The sequence below is a fragment of the Cuculus canorus genome, chromosome 1, assembly GCF_017976375.1.
Source record: "Cuculus canorus isolate bCucCan1 chromosome 1, bCucCan1.pri, whole genome shotgun sequence".
Classification (NCBI taxonomy): domain Eukaryota; kingdom Metazoa; phylum Chordata; class Aves; order Cuculiformes; family Cuculidae; genus Cuculus; species Cuculus canorus.
Genome location: NC_071401.1, coordinates 88613359 through 88633184, shown reverse-complemented (window position 1 = coordinate 88633184; position 19826 = coordinate 88613359). Strand labels below are relative to the sequence as shown.

At 40.1% G+C, this 19826-nt stretch overlaps 1 protein-coding gene across 1 annotated transcript in view; it reads right to left on the bottom strand.

The window, feature by feature from the left end:
• Positions 1–4572: 4572 nt before the first annotated feature.
• OTC (ornithine transcarbamylase) overlaps positions 4573–19826 on the bottom strand; it is a 30069-nt gene continuing 14815 nt past the window's right edge. Inside the window, exons 5-10 of the mRNA XM_009558612.2 lie at positions 15922–16075; positions 8317–8439; positions 7538–7591; positions 7279–7428; positions 6086–6223; positions 4573–5172 (exon numbers count right to left, since the gene is read on the bottom strand). Coding sequence (XP_009556907.2) covers positions 5113–5172; positions 6086–6223; positions 7279–7428; positions 7538–7591; positions 8317–8439; positions 15922–16075 — 679 coding nt within the window. The 3' untranslated portion in view covers positions 4573–5112. The remainder of the gene's footprint in view (positions 5173–6085; positions 6224–7278; positions 7429–7537; positions 7592–8316; positions 8440–15921; positions 16076–19826) is intronic.

The window sequence follows — 19826 nt, the reverse complement described above, 5'->3', positions numbered from 1 at the left end:
GCTGCAGCTGAAGCCCACCCACGGGGCGAGCATGCCCAAGGCATGCAGGAGAGCCTCCTGGGCAATCACAGGGATGCAGAGCCCACCCTTACCCCACAGCAAGCTGCTTTGGCAGGGGGTGATACTCAAGGGGAGCACACTCGCACCTGCATTATTAACCTATTTCCTCTACAGTCCTGGGGGGGCACCTAAGCAGAGGTTTTTGTGAGGCTGCCTGTACTTGGACCCAGTAGAGTTATATTTCTGTGTGCACTCTAGTGTCTCTTGTTTCAGGTTCTCACATGTTTTCTGCCTTCATTACCCAAGTAAGAGCAACAACTGGCCCTGAGCACTAGCTCTGGCAGAAAATCCAAGGAGTAGTGGCTAGCAGTTTGTCAAACATAAACCTTTAGCACAGTAAACACCCAGGCCAAATTCAGCTGGGGCACAGCATGGTAAGCAAGATGGAAAAGGCTATGAGGCTATGGCCTCTGCTTCATGTCACAAATAGAATCTGGTTTCTTCCAGATGGCTTTCTATGCTGTGTGGACCGCACCAAAACAGGTGTCTCAACATCACTGAGTTGGTGTTACTGTGATCAGCCTGGTCATTACCTTCAGAAATGAGTGCCCCACACTGGGGCATGCAAAGGGGTTGTGGATCTTGTGTGCTCTGCCTGGAGTATGGGAAGTTTCCCATCTCCCAGGGCTGGGACAACAAACCAATTGCACACCCTACTCTGTATAGCCTGCTCTGCACCAGCAGGGAATTGAAGCACGTAAACAGCAAGGGAGCCATGGTGTGCTTCTCCATGTCGACTAGTCTAAATTGTCCGGGACTGAGACCGTGACGTGGCCCACAGAGAACATTCACCTCACATTCAGACAGCGGATTAGTGTTTCAATACAGGATGCTGGAGAGGACAGAACTCAGTCAGGTGAGACACTGTTGAACTTGCTGGCTATGAGCTAGAGAGGGATCTGTGAAGTTCCATAACCTGTGTGAGTAGTTTATTTTTCTCCCTCCAATGAACATTATTTTGTGCTTAAATCACAAAGTGTGACCTGCATCTGCCCTGCCCACTCTTCAGCACTCTTCTCCAGCTATTACAGTCATTCCTTGCAGTTGGACTTGAGTCTTGGCTAAACCAAGTAACTTTGATCAGCTGAGTTTACGATTTTGATGCTTGTCCCTCTTTCTAGACATATTACACTGGTGTTGGAGCCTATTTTGCATGGCTGCCAATCCACTTAAAACAGAGAGCAGCAGAATTCAATAGTCATTTAACACAGACCACAAGGAGCTTTCCAAGGGATTTGGCAGGGTCAGGCAATGCTTTGACTGTGGTTGTGAAAGATCTTTCTCTGAATAGAGTCACCTCAGATTGCTTGCCCCTGGAGAAAAATCCTCTGCGGGTATACACATGGAAAGGATCATCAGCATTTACGGAGGCCACAAAGGTTTGGGATTTCTTCAAAGAGCTGGTAACAAGATTGTGTAAGAATCAAATAGCCTTGCAAATAGCTGTATCCCATTAGTCATGACAGCAAATGCTGGTCTGAATCAAATGTTTATTGTGGCTTATGAAGTGTCTCTGTACACATAACCTTGGGCAAGACCCAGAAATTCTGGGCTTTGCTTTTGAAAGGCAGCTGGTTGAACAACCATGGCAAAATAATCAAAAAAGCATTGTTTATTTGCTCAATACATTAACCAAGTGATTAACTGAGTAATGGAAGAACCAGAAGAAAGATGAAACCTTTCCCCTTGTGTGCAGTCTGGTTTTCAGACTTCCCACTGGTATTACACATTCCTGGAAAACAAAACTAAGCTCAATGTACTTCAACTCGCTTGTGAAGGCTCTCCCCAAACCAACAATCAACACGGTGCATCTCTCAAGCCTTTGTGCAGCTCCTTCCTTCAAGTGCACTCAGCAATGAAAACCGCACTTCTACTGATTAAAGCATAATAAAAGTAATGAAAAACACTGTAAGCTACTAGTGACTGCTACCTGTTATGCATTCATTTTAAAATCTTTGGATGCTGATAACTATTCCTGACCCTCACCATGAATTCTTTTTCTACATTATTGCCGTTTCCTTTACTCACTGTATGCAGTCATGATAGTAGTAGTAGTAGTAGTAGTAGTGTAGCTTGGGTTGGAAGAGACCTTAAATATCATCTAGTTCCAACTCCCCTGCCATGGGCAGGGGCATCTCCCACTAGATCAGGCAGCCCAAGGCCCATCCAACCTGGCCTTGAACACCTCGAGGGATGGGGCATCCACAACCTCCCTGGGCAACCTGTGCCAGTGCCTCACCACGCTCATTGTGAAGAAATTCTTCCTAATGTCCAGTCTAAATCTGCCCCTCTCCAGTTTATACCCATTCCCCTCTTCCTATCACCATAAGCCTTTACAAATAGCTCCTCTCCAGCTTTCCTGTAGGTCCCCTTCAGATACTGGAAGGTCGCTATAAGATGTCCTCTGAGCCTTCTCTTCTCCAGGCTGAAGAAGTCCAACTCTCTCAGCCTGTCCTCGTAGGGAAGGTTCTCCAGCCCTCTGATCATCTTTGTGGCCCACCTCTGGACCCGTTCCAACATCTCCATATCCTTCTTATGCTGATGATTCCAGAACTGGACACAGTATTCCAGATGAGGTCTCACAAAAAAAGGAATAGAGAGGCAGAATCACCTCCCTCGACCTGCTGGCCACACTTCGATGCAGCCCAGATCACTTGTAAATTCAAGTAATGAACTCATGAAGCCTCTGGACTCATAATACTACTATCTTGCACACTACGACAGCTACTGCAAGGCAGTCCCAGAATGCTTAACCTGAGCAAGCAGATTAAGCCCCTCACTGCTGTTCTACTAAGTGGGAAGGCAGTGAATGTCCCTTTAGGCTGAGCAGAAACCCTTCAGGGCACAATACTTCTGGGTCCCAGGGGCGGAAATGTACATGTCTATTTTGTAGCAATCTAACGCCTCTAGGAGCTGTCAGATCTGCTCTGCATGCACCATGCAGACAGCCTACACAAGTTCAGTAAAACTGACCCGCTGGGGTGTGTCTGGCTCCCAGCACACAATGCATAAAGCGGATATTGCACGTGCAGAAATGTGCAGTACATTCAACCTTCTACACAATGGTCAGTCATTCAGCATATGTGCGTCAAGTCTACCCAGTACATCTAAAAAGCATCAGAAGAGCTAATGGTGTGAACAGTTTGTGCAAGACAGAGCAAGGGCTATCATCCTTTACTGTATATGTTCACAGAGGACTAGAACCACATGAAATTACCCCCCTGGAAATGTTGGACTCCATGACTCACGTGCTATGCAGCAGATCTATGCATGTGTTTAAAATATGTCAAGGGAATTCAGATGCCTGGCATCCTGCTTATATTCCTAAGTACAAAAACGGATTGCAATAACTTAAATGCATGTTAGCTCTAATCAGAGCACACAGAAGCAAGAGAGTAGCAGGTAACTGTTAATCTGTTCACTGTGAGATATCTAACAGCTTTGTTACTAGAAATCTGCCTAACTTCAATGATAGTATATTAATCAACAAAATAAAACTGATATTAATGCATTTTTTTAAATTAAATGAGTTCTCTTACTCTCAGATAGCACTAAAATCAGGTTAGTAAGAGTATCTACAGGTCTGAGCACTGGAACAACTCACCTGCTCCAAGAGGACCCACCGTACTTTTAAGCATTTCTCTGAACTGGAATCTAATTCACAAAGCAGGACATAATGCAACCAGAAATATACTGTATTGCATACATTTTCCTCCACATACTAAATCCAGAAGTAAAACATTCACTTCTAGCACGCATCCTAGTCTTCCATCATTGACTCAGACAGATCTCTGCTGAGGTGTAAATGATCAGTGAACTATTGAAAACGTTGTAATGTTAAAGTTAATTTTAACAAGAGACAAACAAATGCCTACAAAAACAATGAATCAATCATAAGTGGGTAGATAAAGAAATATATTTTTATTTTCATTTCAATATCTGTGTTGTCCAGCAGTGAACTCCAATTTTCAAAGGAATTAAATCATGTTTTCCAACTACTCAGAAAACGGAAACCCAACTGATGAATTTTTAAAAAATCATAGACATTGTTCCAGTATTATAGCGAGGGGAAAAAAATCAACAGATTCTTGAAACTAATTAGAAACAACAAAGAAGGTGGATTTAATAGTACTCAAAGCTTTACCTGAAATGTTAAAGGTGTACATCCATCCATCATAAAAACTACAGATGTCACGAATCTGTTTAGTACTGAGAAGGACTAGCTGGAACATAGACCATGTTACAGTGCCAGACAAAATCTAGCAAATTCTTTCTGGAAAGATGCAACATACAGTTCCATCATATGGTGCCCCTCATGTTCGTTTAGAAAAAATAGAAAAAAAACCCTTGCTTCTTCAGCTGAAATTCTGTTAAGGGAGTGAAGTGGACAAAGAATGAACTGGTTCTTTCCAGCCGTCTCTCTTTGCAGCATGCAACTCCTTGGAAGCTGCTCTCTTTCAGTTCCACAGTCATACCACCCTGTGCCAGCCCACAGGAATGTCAGGGAAGAAGATAATGCTCACAAGGTCTATATATTTTCAGTGTCAAACAGAAACGGCATTTGGAGGCTGGCTGGAGCCAGGCTGTCCAGGAGGTGCAGGCATTCATGGCAAACTAAAGTACTGCTTCTCTGTGCATACTTCCTTCTCTGTGCGTAAATGGACACGTTTAGTTAGAAGTTTATGTCTGTCATATTACATTATCTGAGTTCCAACACAGCTATGTGTGGACTATGCTATGCCTATGGTACTGGTAAAGGCATAGCATAGTCTACACATTAATTGTATGTTAAAGTACAACCTTAGAACATTTTCCGTGATGCTGATCCCTAGAAAAGATAGACAACTTGGAGCATCAAGATGAAAAATAGCTTTTGCAGTGGTGCTTATTGTCTTGAACATATTCACGAATGTAATGCAATATTATACAGCTAACTATGCAGTTTTATTGAAGAATCATTCATTGCTTTGTTCATTTCTGAAGATCTATGTATTTGTGGACCAGAATATTCTGCCGATGAGGGACATTTTTCTCTTGGCAGGAATCCAAGCATCAAAATGTAGGCTTTTGTAGCTGTGGTGAGTAATCTGTCAGCAGGGAAACCATGACAGCCTAGGGGAAGAAGAGAAGAAAAAAATCCAATCACACTGAAAACAGATACTCCGCAAAAAATAAATACAGAGGGATGTAATTTCCAGTGCAAAGTCTTGTGTGGAAAATTGTTGCCCTGACAAAAACTGCATACTTAGATTTATTTGCTAGAATTTCTGATGATGAACCAGGAAAGAGCTGAAAATCAGTTAGGATGTTCTCTCTTGTAACTGATGGGTTTTCTCAGTATGGACAATATATATTAAGGGACAGCGTAAGAGAAATTCAGACAAAGCCTTTTGTCTATTGAAATCTGGCAGTAATTTCCTGAAATCCTAGGAATGTTGAGAGGGCAATTATGGATTATGTTAAATGACAAGTATCCTCTCTTGATCCCCATGGAACACACAGTATTACCCATGCTATAAAATTCCAGGGTCCTTCAAAGCTTTGCTCTTCCAGCACTTTCCTATGGAACGTTCCCATTGGTGACACTGACAGTTTTTTCTCAGAGAAAACTGCAAAATCTCTCTCTAGCTTAAGTGTTTTGGAAATTGCAGTTTCTGAGACTGGTCCCTGGGACCTCAGGATTTAACATGTTTTAAAACTGAGCAGCTGGGTTGATCATTAGAATAAACTCAGTCATTTAAATACAAAAAAATTACGGTTTATATTATAGATTTCACTTAGTCATAAAAACTGGGCCAAGCAATAGCAGACTATCATCAAAATAGGTCATATTTGTGTCCAAAAGTACATGTGCTACATATATACATTGCCTATAGTCAGAATTGTGATGTGCTGTGGGGTCCATTTGAAACATATGGATTGACAGTTACTATTTATTGAGGAATGAAGCTGAATCCAAGTCTGTAGTGTAAGTAAGAACAGAAGCTGTCTCAAGCCTCTAACTATTGTTATCTTCTATTTTTACCATAATTGTCCATTTTCTGTTTTCAGCCTCCTGGAAAACCAAGGATTGTGGGGAATAAAATACTTCATCATCAACTTCTTCATGTTTTCTAGGTAAACAATGTAAAAACGTCCAGTTGGAAGCAGCAGATTTTGCAGTCTGTAGATCAAAAGACATATAAAAATAAATAAATATGTGAGGACCATAAAGCCTTTAACTAGTAAAAAGGTTAACAATTTTTATATTGTTATATTTATATTATAGCTCTCACTTTAGTTATTCAGAAGAATTCCACTGACTTCAAAAGAATGCCTCATCTGTAAATAAGATGAGAATATCCCCATATAAATCAGTAAGAGTTCAGTGCTGACTTCACAAAAGTCAAATATTTACTCCTATTTGTCTAACTTTAGCAGGGGAGTAAAAACTCCAGTGACTTAGTGGATCAATGAAGTGCAATCTTTATTTGAATGCCATATAGTAATACAATGCTATTGATAATTGTAACAAGAACACGCTAAACAATGATTTTAAAGGCTATTTTTTTTCTTTTGATATTGTCATTCATAATATATTGATCTAATATCAAGGAACAATGAATCATGGTATTTTAGGCCAATCCAGAGGCATACCCAGCAGTATTTTGTGACCTTTTGTTACAATACATTCAAATAAACCAGTGGTTCTATGAGCAAGGAAAATGTGCTTTTTATCCTGGACAAATAACAGTTTATGGCTTTACATTTTCTCTAACTGATTTTGTGCCGATAAGCACTTCAACTGGATGGTTTTAAAGTCATATATATACATTGACAGATATACACAAAATTGCCCCAAACGCTGCCCAGGCATTGAAGAGTTAATCTGTGAGCTGCTCTTTCTGAATAAAATATAAAGGATAATTTCTGGTAGCAAAGAGGAAACGCAAAGTTAGAAATAGTTTCTAAGTCATAAAGTAAAGAGTTAGCTTTCCTACAGATGTTTTGGAGTTAGATCTCATTGGAAAGCTCTGAAAGATGCCAGACTATGTGAAGTATATAAGATAACGCAAACTTTGTTACTGTTCTGATTTTTCAAGCGGGAGAGAGGGAGGTTTGCATGTGATTATTCCATGGCCCTACTCAAAAAAGTAGCAAACCCATGCTTTTTTGAAGTTGATTCTTATAAAGCAAACTGTAAGAGCATCAACAAACCCCCAAAATCTCAGTTTTTACCTGCATTGTAATCTGATAACCTTGAAATGCCTTTAGTCTTTCTTTCTTTTCCTCTTCTTGTCCCATACTTATCCATGTATCCGTAATTAAGACATTGGCACCAGCTGCAGCTTCCAAAGGATCTGTTGTGAGAAGTAACTTGGTACCATACTAATGTGAACAAAATAAGGAATATCAGGAAGACAAGGAACTTCAACTTCATTATAAATAAATAAACTCTTTCCAACCTACTCTATTAGGCTATTTCTTAGGGTCCTACCTCTTTGGAGTATTGTTCACTTATTTCAGTTATTCTCAGGTCTGGTTCAAAGCCCTGCCAAAAGAAATTATAGGTAACATGCCATAGAAGATCTTTGCTGACTATAAACATTGATTAGAAAACTAATAATGGAAGCATTTGCCATGGGAAGAAGAATGTCTTTCAGAACAGTAAAACTTGAGGAAATTACATTAATCTTCTCAAAAGTTTAGTTTGGATATAAACTGGTGTAAAGTGTTCTGATATGTAAGAAAGATTTATTTCAACAGTTACAGAATGAAATGTCTACACGATTTAATATTTTGTTCTGAACTGATTCTTTGTTTTATGTTTTATGTTTTATGTTTTATGTTTTATGTTTTATGTTGTATTGCAATTCAGTTTTCCGAAAAGCTGCATTGCCAATCTGAACTAACCATGATGCAACACCTCTGCCAATCTGAAACAACTTTCAGGTTTTTTTTGTAGGGGAAGAAGGCACTGGATGACTTCATAACATTTTCTCAGATGGAATTATCACCTTCTGTGATTTACACTGCAGTCATAAATTCCCCTCAGACCTCCTGAAGCTGGACTGAGTACTCCTGCTTTACATTGCTTTACATTACTCCTGCTTTACATTGAAATAACTTAATCAGGATTTTGAATCTTGGTTCTGAAAGCTGGCATTCAAGATACATGCAAGCACGACTAGGTGAGGCCCTTGGAAAGTATTCAAGTGGTTGAGACAAGAGTAGGCAAAGTTAGCCTTCCTTATTCCATGTGTATGGCTTTCTTACCTTAGGAGTTGCAATACACAGGTGCATGCCCAGCTTTGCAGCACTTGTCATGATGGAGTGGAGGACATTGTTTCCATCTCCAATCCAGGTGATAGTGAGCCCGTTTAGTCCACCATAGTGCTCCTGCCAAATGAATCAGACAGCCCTGGGGTTATGTTCCAGGTGAGCTGAGCAAGCTGATGCCCTGGGTAGTGGGGATTGATTAGATGGGACTTCTGCAAAGAAGGCTGGCTACCTTCAAATGCCAGATGTCTGGAACCCTACCTTTAATTGAACTTTCTGCAGCTACAAACGGTCTGTGAGGGACAGCCCCTCCATGTCTTACATGAAGAACCAAGTGCTGCAGCTTTCTCCAGTGACGGACACATTGACATGAATGCCATATAGTGAGGCCCAGGCTGAGAGACACAGCACCAGACACACAGTAACTTTAGCACCAAAGCCATACAGCCATGGGCTGTTGCTTATAAATACCAGTGAATGGTAGAAATTCTTAGTTTAGAGGTAGTCCTAATGTCTAGGATAGCACTCCTTCCAGTTTTCCTCCAAACCGTGAAAACACCCCTATTCAGGTTTGGTCTGGCTTGGTTGTCTCTGCACAGCATTCCCTATGGCCATGGCAGTGACCATACCCTTAGAGTGCATTCTAACTGGCACAGCTGTATAGGACAGCAAAGAGCAATACTTTGAAAGCAGCTTTGCCACTCACGGTCTGCAGGGTTTGCTCTCTGTACTGAAGAATGCAGTGGTTTTTTTAAAGTGTGGATTACCCCAACTTGAAACAGCATACAGCATCAGCTGTAGCTTTGTCTGGTGACACTTGCAGCCTGTACATGTGTAGCTACTCTGGCCCTTAGCCACCAACAGATAAGGAGGAACAGGAGTTTCATATTTCCAGAGCAGGACAATTTGAGACCCTTTAGCAAGCCATGCTTTAAATTTGCATGTTTATAGGTACTTAAGTTGATACTACAAAGTTTATGAAGACATAACCAAATACATCGATATGCCTGCTCTGTACAACTCCACCTCATGACTCGAAAGATTAAAGACACAACGGAGATCCTTTTCATCTTAGTTCAAAACTGGGCCATGCTACAATTGCATTGTAGTAGCTAGAAGCCAGGCAGTGTTTCAACACGTTTTCACTTGTGTGACATGATTCAATGCTTGTCGGAGAGGATGAGTAGCCACATTGTAGAGCTTTACTAACTGGCAACCTTGGAGGCAGTCGCAGCAAAGATGTCAAAAGACTGAACAGGAAAAGGGCTGGGACTACCCCCTCCTCTCCTGGCAGCAGCTTCTCCTAAAGAAATAGTTGTGATGGTGTTCCAGAATAAAGTTATTGGCATTTCTGCCAGTGACCACAATTTTGAGTCAGAAAATAGTAGCACTTGAAATACAGAATGACATTAAAATGCCATTGAAATTTAAACCTAATAGAGTCCTAGGCTGCCTACAGTTTAAGGGCTAAAACTACGGTATTGTAAAACTATCGCTTTTTCAGTTGAAGTTTATTAGCAGCAGGTTTATTGGCAGAGGTTTGATGCAAGGGCATTTACAGGAGAGCAAATCAGGGCTTAGTGGACATGGAATTTATTTCAGTGTAACAGCTCTGTGTGTCTCTAAAGATCTTTCAAAGTCCTTCCACATCTCCTAGCAATGGTGTTCCGAGGAGAAGGCCAAACTAAAGCATGTATTAAGGGGTTGTTTCCAGCTAGGGCTTAGTGGTAGCTGAGACATGAACCCCCAGCCAGGAGCAAATGAGACAGCCTTGAGTTCTTTAGATCTTGCTCTGTAAAAATAGGCATCATAGCCTATAATGCTCAAAGGACTGGGTAGTGAGTCACAAATACGCCGCTATGTTAAATATCTTCCACCTTATTACCAGCTGCTACTCTGCATTGAAAGAAGCACAGTGCATACTAAATGCTTTCCTCTGTTTTCCCGAGCTACTAGCTGTTACAGATAAAATACGGAACACCAGAGATGTCTGTATAATGACCTTCAATATGCACTGCAAATCGCAAAGCCACATCTGCAGCAACTACTGTATGGAGTGGATGTAGCAGAGTTAATCTTACTGGAGATGTTTAGCTAATAGAAGAAGTTGTAGACAAGGCAGTATCAAGCTGTGTGTATGCTAGTGGAGCCTATTTTATATAAGCTTTGCACTGCCACTGCTCCTGTAAATCAAACCCCTTCATCTAAAGCCAGTCCACTATGACTGTGACTGTACTGTTTATATGCATACAGCCTCAGCTTCCGAGAGATGATTGTGTGGGTCAGAACAAGAAAGCTTTGAGGCAATATGAAAGCTACTGTATATGAAACAAACTTTTTTATTATTTTCCTATTTTATAGTGTCTGCTTATAAAACTGCACAGAGAAAACCCTGCTACAAGGGTTTTGCCATGATGGTAACACTCTAAGTTAAATCAGAACCTTTACAGTACATACTGATCACTTGAGCATTTGAAGATATTTTTGCCCTTACATCCCACCCCAATTTTTCCAAACACTGTTGTATGAGGTCTGGCACAAAAAAACTCTGAGACTCTGCCTTTAACTCTCTATTTCAGAAATTAAGAAAATCAACAATGATTATCTCAAAAATAATTCCCTTCTGAGCTGGCACACAGCTCCATATGATGCTGCCAACGTTCAAGGCGTTTTCACAGATCATTTTCTGAAAGACTCTTGAGGAACTCTGTTGTTTTTGCTTTCATATCGATGAATACTGGGTTCCTTTGAGTACAGATTCAAAAACGCATGCATGAGACATTTATTCTTCATCATAAGCCTCATTCAATAGCAGAAAAGTTACTATCGTGGATTTCCTCAGTTCCACAAGAAACTTGATGTTAACTCACTGTTCATTCTTGCACTCTGACATTTTCTGACTATGGGTAAGAAAAGGTCTATGTTTGAACATGTGTCCACTTGTACTAAGTGAAGCTATCATGTTGAGACTTGTCTCACTGTGAAGCTTAGAATATCTTCTATTACCATCTCTCTGTCTCTCCACTCCCACTCTAGGTTCCCAAACTAAAGAGTTAGTCTTGGGTTTTTTTGTGTCTGGGGGCTCATATTGATGCAGGCTTTTTATCTGCTTGGATATTCCACAGTTTCTCTTTACATTTGAAAGGCTACTTCAAAATATTTATACATGTAGTAAAGCCATATGAAAAATAACATATTTAGGAAGTCTAGAGCTCTCCTCCCTGAAGAATGCCTCTCTGGCAGACTAGTGATTGTGGCTGTAGTGCCACAGAACTTGGCTTTGCTATTCCCATAATAATTCCCTGATAAATACTTAATGTAAACTTTACAGTCAACTTTCTCATCCTCATGCTGCCTTTACAATGCTTCATTCTGTCCTTATCCATAGTTGCAATGTATCACTATCAAATCCTGGGGAAAAGTGAGCATGCTCAGTGATGTAGCACTGTTGCATGTTTAGACGACAGTGGTTTAACTAATTGGGGACATTTGTGTCTGCCTCTGCCTGGACTTGCTTCCAACAGGGCTGAAACTCTGACACCATTATAGATTACCTCGGAAATGTTTGACCACAGAGTCATAACAGCCTTCAATTAAAACAAGCTTTTGATTAATGAATCAATAATCTGTCAAAAATGAAAATGAAAAGCAGGTGAGTAGTCAAAGCTCTAGCCCTTTGGGAGACAGTGCAATCCAGTAAACAATAAATGGGCCAAACCTGGATCTATCAGCTTTCAAGCTGAGCTGAAGGCAGATGCTGGACCAGTTATCTTTCTTACTCCCACACTGGTTTTAGTCATGATTATTGAAATAGTATATTCTAGAGGATCAGTCCAGATCTTACCTGGGATTTCTAATTGCTAGTATAATGATGATGTTTATGATGGTGAAGAATTTGATGCCTATAATAATCTGAGCTCTCTGGGTCACACATGAAAGAGAAGTTGAGAATATATGGCAGCCTTCTTCAAGTTGGGCAACTCTGTAATTTGTTATACTATTTAAAAAGGAATCACTGATGGATTTCTTATGCCAACCATTTCTTTCTGAAAAAGAAATTTCCCTTCAGACCAGTGACATAAAAACATAGTGGCATATGGATCCACTCTAATTACCAGTCTGGCCATCCTGCAGTCAGCTACAAGTTAGCTGATTTGCCAGTGACATTAATATCAATTGAATCGATGTCAATACACAGTTCATCCCTGGAATACAAATTGTGTGGTTCTGCCCTCCAGCCAAGCTTCACAGAGCAGAAATTGTGAGCCACATTTTCTGCCCAAGAAACTGAGAGGCACTGGGTGGACTCAGCAAGTGGCTGTTACATGCCTTCAGCACAGACAGAGAAGAAAAGTGGCTCTGTATACGCACGGTAGGAGCACACAAACTCATAGTCATTAAAGACCAAATCCCAAACCCTCAAAATCAGGTTGCATAATGTTTACAACCTTTTCTGGTGTGTTGTAACACAAGAGCAAACTCAGCTCAACCCAAATTTTTAGAAAGAGGGCAGCACATACGCTAAGAAAAATATCCCTCTTGGTATAATAGAGGGCATCAATCCTGACCACAGTATTAAAGTGTAGAGCCAATGTAGACGTCAAACATAGGAGAGGCTCCAGGTTGCTCAAGAAGAAAACACCGGGCAAGAGGATGTTCAACCTGAAGAATCTCACCCCAGAATTCACGACAGGAGAACACTTTGTGATCTGACAAGAACACCCTGAATACAGAACAGGAACTGACAGCCCTGAAAATAAACCAGGCACATTGTTTGGGGAATGCAACAGACTATACTAAGATAAGCACACTAAAATGCACCTGTGAAAAGGGAATCAGAAGCCATGAGCAAGAAGATGTTCTGACAAAACCCAGGAAATTAGGCAGTTCCAGACCGAAGACAAAGTACTCAAAGAGCATTCAAGAAGGCACGTGAAAAAAATAATAGGATTTAGGAAATGGAAGAATAAAAATGAGCTAAGTATGAAGAGGGCCAGAGTGCATGTCGTGCTCCAATGGCAAATACGGTAAGAGAAAAAACAAGAGGGAAAAAAAAAAATTATATTTTGGCTACGCACTGACAGCAGGGAGGAGAAGTTCCAGGCAGAAAAATATTTACAGAGATAAGGAAGAGACTTTTTTAAAGAGAAATAAGCTTCACAAAATCTTTAGTTACATTTATATATAAGGCTAGCAGTCTGTACCACTATAGTAGTTTGCATGGATGTATAAATCAAATAAATTGCCTTTGCATTGTAAGAAAGCAGTCTAAATGTTATATATGAACTTTTAACTTATTTAAAGAATCAGTGGTACTATTCAACATTCCTGTATTAGTATTCTTGCAGGCAGTACTCAGATAACATTTTTTTACCCTGCTGGAAATCCCATAAGTTTGATTGTGGTAAGTAACAACTAGGCCCTGTGGCTCACATTTCTTCAGGTGTTAATCCTACTCATGTGACCCGGTGCAGTTTCATTATATGATTAAAATGCTGTTTTATTACACGCTGCCGGCTCTAAGGCCAGTCTTCACCTCAGTGTACAGCACAGAGAGGAAAAAAGGCAGCAGAAGGGCAGGTCAGAAAGGGAAAAAGGAGGCAGTACCAACACCTTCAGCATGCTGCTGAGAGTTGCCCCCTGCCTGCTTCTCCCCTGGGTTACTAAAGCAAGAATGGGAAGCTAGTCAGAAACCAGTGGTGCAGCACATCCTTGGCGAAGTGGGACGGCTACCCAGCTGCCCTCAAAAGAACTCCTGACAAACTCTGGGCTACAGTACGTGCTAGAAAGTCTCATTCTTTAAGATCTCTGTTAAAGTCCTCACTTTGTCATGATACCTCTCCATTTCAAATGTTTCTTTCGTTTGAGCACCGTTATGGTCCTTTTTCCTCATCATGTAAGATGTACAGGGACACCCTTTCCAAAGATGTCCTGCGCAGTGCTATATACAACAGCACCCACCTGCTGTTGCTGCTGCCCTAGGTATGCAAACGAAGGAAAAGTTCAGCCTCTGGGCTCATGTTCCCCTAAAACTCCTCCATGGCTGCATTATACAAGGACATATGGAGGAGGAGCAGAGGATGATCAACAGAGCGTCTACTCATTCTGCAGATCTCTATAGGTTTCCCCCTAAGATCAGCAAAGAAAGACATGCAACTCTAGAGGGTGATTGAGATGCTCAGCAGTCTCTTCATTGACTTGGAGATAGAGTACAGGGCAACAGGACTCTGAACTTCAGTAGTTAGTGACCTGGATAAAACTAGGGTTAGGGGCAGAGATATCAATAGTCGTGTAAACTACGTGTCAAAGATTATTCCTGAAGCCTGTTATTCACGAGTGATAAAACGCTAATAACTGAAGTGCTTGCAATACAGAACCCCCACAAGAAAGAGCGATAAGATTCACCCAGTTTACAATTGCACACAGAGTTTAATGAAATTATGACATTTAATGATTAATGACATTCTCATGACAACTTACTGTCTTATGTAACTTAGGCTCTTTGAGGCTGCTATGGGATATCACAAATGCACCTTATCCTGAGGTATGTGAAGCATTTTCATCTCAAGTTCACCAAGTTTTGCTGGTCTCTTCATTTCAAGTATTGAAAATTTTACAAAACATACTAATCAAAGTAAGGAAAAAGCAGTTTTCACTAAATATATGAATCTTTCAGTATTTAAAAATTAAGGAATGAATAATTTAATATTACTCTTACCAGTCCTTTTCCACATACTGAAAGTTCCATACCAAAGTTTTTGACAGCTGAGAAATACAGCTGGATGAATCAAGAAATTATTCAGCTCTCCCTTTTTCAAGCAATGTGATTTGTATTAATTCAGAAAGTAAACAAGGTCATAGGAGTTCATCATAGTTGTCAAGCTGTACTGCAGTATAATAAGCTCTTTTATAAGCCAGTTACTCAATTGATTGTAAAATAGTATAGTCCTTCTGTTTGCAGATAAACATCTGGTATTCTATGTGTAAAACATTATCCTGCTGTGAAATCAACTATTTCATTAGAATAAACTACAAACTATGATCTTTTTTTAACTATTCTTTGATGTGAGCAAAGTGTAAATAGTTTTAAGTGCCTGAACCCTAGACATTTGCATTAGTAGCATTAACTGGCTTTTCAAAACAAATTTATTCAACTGATTTCCTAATATGGATAGCGATTCCTTTTAAACCGTTCATAGGTTAGGGAAGAGTCAAGAGTGAACTATGGAAGGCTTTTTAAGTCAGTGGAAAAACTTCCACTGGCTTTGGTTGAGCCAATGTCTCATCTTTCTTTATCTTCTTTATCTTCATCTTTATCTTTAAAGACCCCTTCACGTTTTTTGAATTGCAATCTAATTCCAATGAAGTACTTAATTTTATGCTTAACTTCAGTCCCACTACAGCTGATAGGTAATTGTATTAAATTAAACAGGTCCTTAATTATATTGCTGGATGAAGATCTCCTTAAATAGGAAGTACCATGTAATTCCCACTTAGAAAAACATAGGAATAAATGATATTGCACCTGACTTCCGCAAATACTTAGCAAGACCAAGACTTAATGAAAATAAAATTATTATTAGATGGGGATTCTATTGTTACCTGAAGAGTTAGGTAATCTGCTAAAATCTGGAGAGGATGGTATAAATCGGACAATCCATTGATTATTGGGATCGTGGCTTCTTTCGTCATTAGGTCCAGATCGTTATGCTTATAAACTCGAGCCAAGATTGCATTTGTCATGCAGGACAGCACCCTAGAGGATGGTAGAAAATACTCAAATCAAACATAACAAATATATCCCTGTTGCACTCTTCAGTATGCAACATGTAAATATTAATGAGAAGTGGTAATGAATCAATTTTTTTCAACTATCTGAATAATTTATCATGCTTGCATAACACACTTAAATGCAGACATTTAACGAGCTGCTAATAAGTAAGCAGTTTTACTTATTAACAAGCTGTGGTAAGTAAATGAAAACTGCTTCTCAATTTCATGTTTCCTCTTCAGCATTTGATTGTAGCTACAGATGTAACATCAATAAATGCTATGATATCTGAACTAAGATAAAAGATTGTGTGACACTGTAACATTTGAAGAAGTTATTAACTTCAGAAGAGAGAAGGTATAAGATTTCTTCAGTCTTTTAGCAAGGAACAAACACAGCATTGACTATTACAGTGTCTCTGTATGGTAGCCTGACCTTAGTGAGGAATGGGAATGCAGATCTGTCTTAGATTACCACAATTATTTACCGATCTTACTGAGCACAGGAGGCCAACACCACCAGCCTTTTCTTTTTCCTACCTACACGCTTTTCTACACACGGTATCAGTATTAAAGTATTGCCCAAAGGATAGGGGCGCGCAGGAGTCACTGTACCGCTCTGGCCTTAACCTCATTTGCCAAAGTGTGAAAGACTGAGAGATTAGCATAGTGGATTAGCATAGTATACTTGTTATGCTCTGAATTATTTAGATTAAATATGGGTTGGAGCTCTGCATTTCTCTGCATTTCTGTGTTTTAATCAGCCCCTGAAGCCTGGCTTTGAAGTAGCATTTTTCATGTTTTCATGTTATCTCTGATAGGGCCTTAAAGAAAGCAAGAAAGAGACTGAATAGAAGAATATGAAAAATCCTTGCTGTATCTGTCTTCCCAATTAGCCATGAAGAGTTCTGGTATCTCCTCTTGTGGAAATATGGCTGTTAATAGCATAGCCTTTACATAGACAAATCTCCTGATGAAGTCAGTAACAAATATTTTCTACTGCCACCAGACATTCCTCACACAAGCAAAACTCTTAAAAAATGTTACAAAATTCCACGTAGGGCACTCTGTGGAAAATAGGACTGTCGATGGCAGCTACAAGCGAAAAGGGGGAGCTGAATAAGGTATTTACTGATTGCAAATGATTGGAACAGCTGCTATTTGCGCCATTATCTCTTCTTAGCTCATGAGTTTCTTTTAATTTGTGCAGGTTTATTCTAGCTTGAAGCACGTGACTGTGGAAAACCTGTTCTGTTTTGAACGAGGGATGGGATGCACAGTCCCTTTTGTTTGCCATCCAACAGGTGTCCACTGTAAACAACACATAGCCAGTCCCACCAGTCAAGTAAACGAGGCAGTAACACTGGGAATTTGCCCATTTTTCTTAGACTTTTTAGGATATCAGGACAGCTGATCCTACTTGACACAACTGATAAAGAATTTAAAGAAAGTGGTTCCTTTACAGGATAAGCCATTAGAGGCATTTCAGTTATAATCAATTACTAGATAGTGAAAACTCCTGGAGTTTCTTCCTTAGTATGTTGAAAGTAGCTATTAGACTTATTAGATACTTGCCAGCAAGATATTAGAAATTCCTTCTGCCAGCATTTTTAGATGTCATGTCTTATAGTAGGAAACCCAGGTGGAAATTTGGCTTATTCTTTGTGAAATAAAAATACAAATCGAACTCGGGGAAAAAAAATAGATCTCATCTGAGGAGATGAATTCTCTTGTAATCAAATTGATTTAAAAGATACCATGCAAGGCTGGGATTGCATAGGAAAAAAGACCCAGCTAGATAGGAGTCTTTAGTAAAGCTGAAGTTTTGGAAGGTGAGGGCAGTAACCACAGGCTCATCAGGTGACTTTTCATTTACGATTCCTATGTTATCACCAACTACAAGGTCTTTTTACGTTCTTTTTGCAAGACTGTGAGCCTATAAGCTTCAAAATACTAGAGCCTGGGAATATATGTTTGTATTGGAATGCTGCATAATTCTCTTTTTAAAATAACTTTAATTTCTACAGAGAAAAGCTGGAAATTTTTTACCAAAGTGTCTCCTGTGAGGAACCCAAAATTGAACACAAATAAAAGTATACCTTTTTGGTGTGGTTGATCTCTGAATTTGAAAATGGAGCATTTACAAATATTTTGGGCAGGACATTGCTATACAAGCTAATTTGGGGTTTGGATGGTTTTTTTTCTGAAAGTATATAGCCTTTCAAAAGGTTTTAGTTTCTGAGAAGACTATTTCATTGTCATTCATAGTCTTAACAGGGTCATATGGCCAATGTGTTCTCAGCAAGCTCTGAAAAGTAAACCCATTCTCCCTAGATGCAGGGATTCATGTTAATAATGCCAGTGGACCTGTAAAATCACCCTATGAGTTCATCAGTGCTGTCACTGAAGCTTATGCCCACTGAGCTATAGTGGTGCACAGTGGAACTGCTCTACAGTGGAAAATACAGTGCTTATATTTCATTTCATCTAATATATCAGACACGCTAAACAGCACTGAAAGGCTTAGAGCTCCTTAATGGGTGGTAACTTTTTGCCACTGTGTCGGTGTAAATGTAAATGTCTTGTGAAGCATATAAGAAATGTATTATGAGCAGGTAATAAGGAACTAAAGATATGTTCACAACAGAAATGCTTTCAATCCTTACCTGGAGCAATTCTAAGAAAATCTGGTACTTTCATAGATCTGTGCCCCTTTTTCTTTAAGTCTGAATCTCAAGTAATTCTAAGGCTTTTGGAGCCCTAGACATATGGCTGTAATTATTTGAGTTAACCTCAGGGTCTATTACAGGCATTCCTTTTTATTTTATTATTACACTAACTGAATGAGGCATCTTATCCTTCACAAGAAATGCCAAGGAATTAACACTTAGGTTGTTCTTTTTGGTAAACTGCTCAGCTTTGATTATGCAAAGTCAATGCTGAGTCATGAGAGCAGGAGCGAAGCAGAGCACATGGGGCTCTGTAAGGACTTGGGAAAGCCTTCACTCCACTGTAGCAGGCAGGTGCTGTGACTTAGCAGAGGTGCAAAATCCTCAGGTCAGGGTCACGAACAGGGACTTGACCTATAAAAGCAGGCAGTGACAGGGGAAAGGGAGGCTGAAGGCTTGCATGTGAATTGGGTATTGTGGAGCTATCTCCATAGAATGGGGACTCCAAAATGTCTAGAAGATTTGCTTGCTTCTACTTTTTGCCTTACTTCTTGTAGCTTACTCTCTTTCTTCTTCTCTTCTGTTTGTGCAAACAAATGTCATTCAAGAGACTGTGATCCAAGTAGTCAATGGCCCTTTATTGTCCTATTTGCGAAGAAGAAAAAATGAAAACTGGCCTTTACAAAGTATGTCCCTTTTTGTATCAGAATATATCTGGATTTCCTGCAGGGTTGGCATGAAAATGGCAGAGAGCCTCCAGATGACAGTCCTGCACACCTGGTGAGATGGTGTTTGAAGAGGTTATTGTAGGAGGGTGCTGGCTTGGGGCAGGGAGACAGTTGCCAGCTGTTAAGGCTCAGCCCTGCCTGACCCAGGAGGAGCTCCTGGCACCTGAGCCTCCCTAGTCCCCAAGGAGCCACCAGTTTACATGGCACCCTGACATAGTGCTCTGAAGACTCTCACCATTTGTACTTCCCTTCCCATTCACAAGTGCCACAGTGCAATTTCACACTGGCCCTAGTAAATCAACCCTTCCTTTGGCTTCACCTCCCACCTTCGGTGGAAATG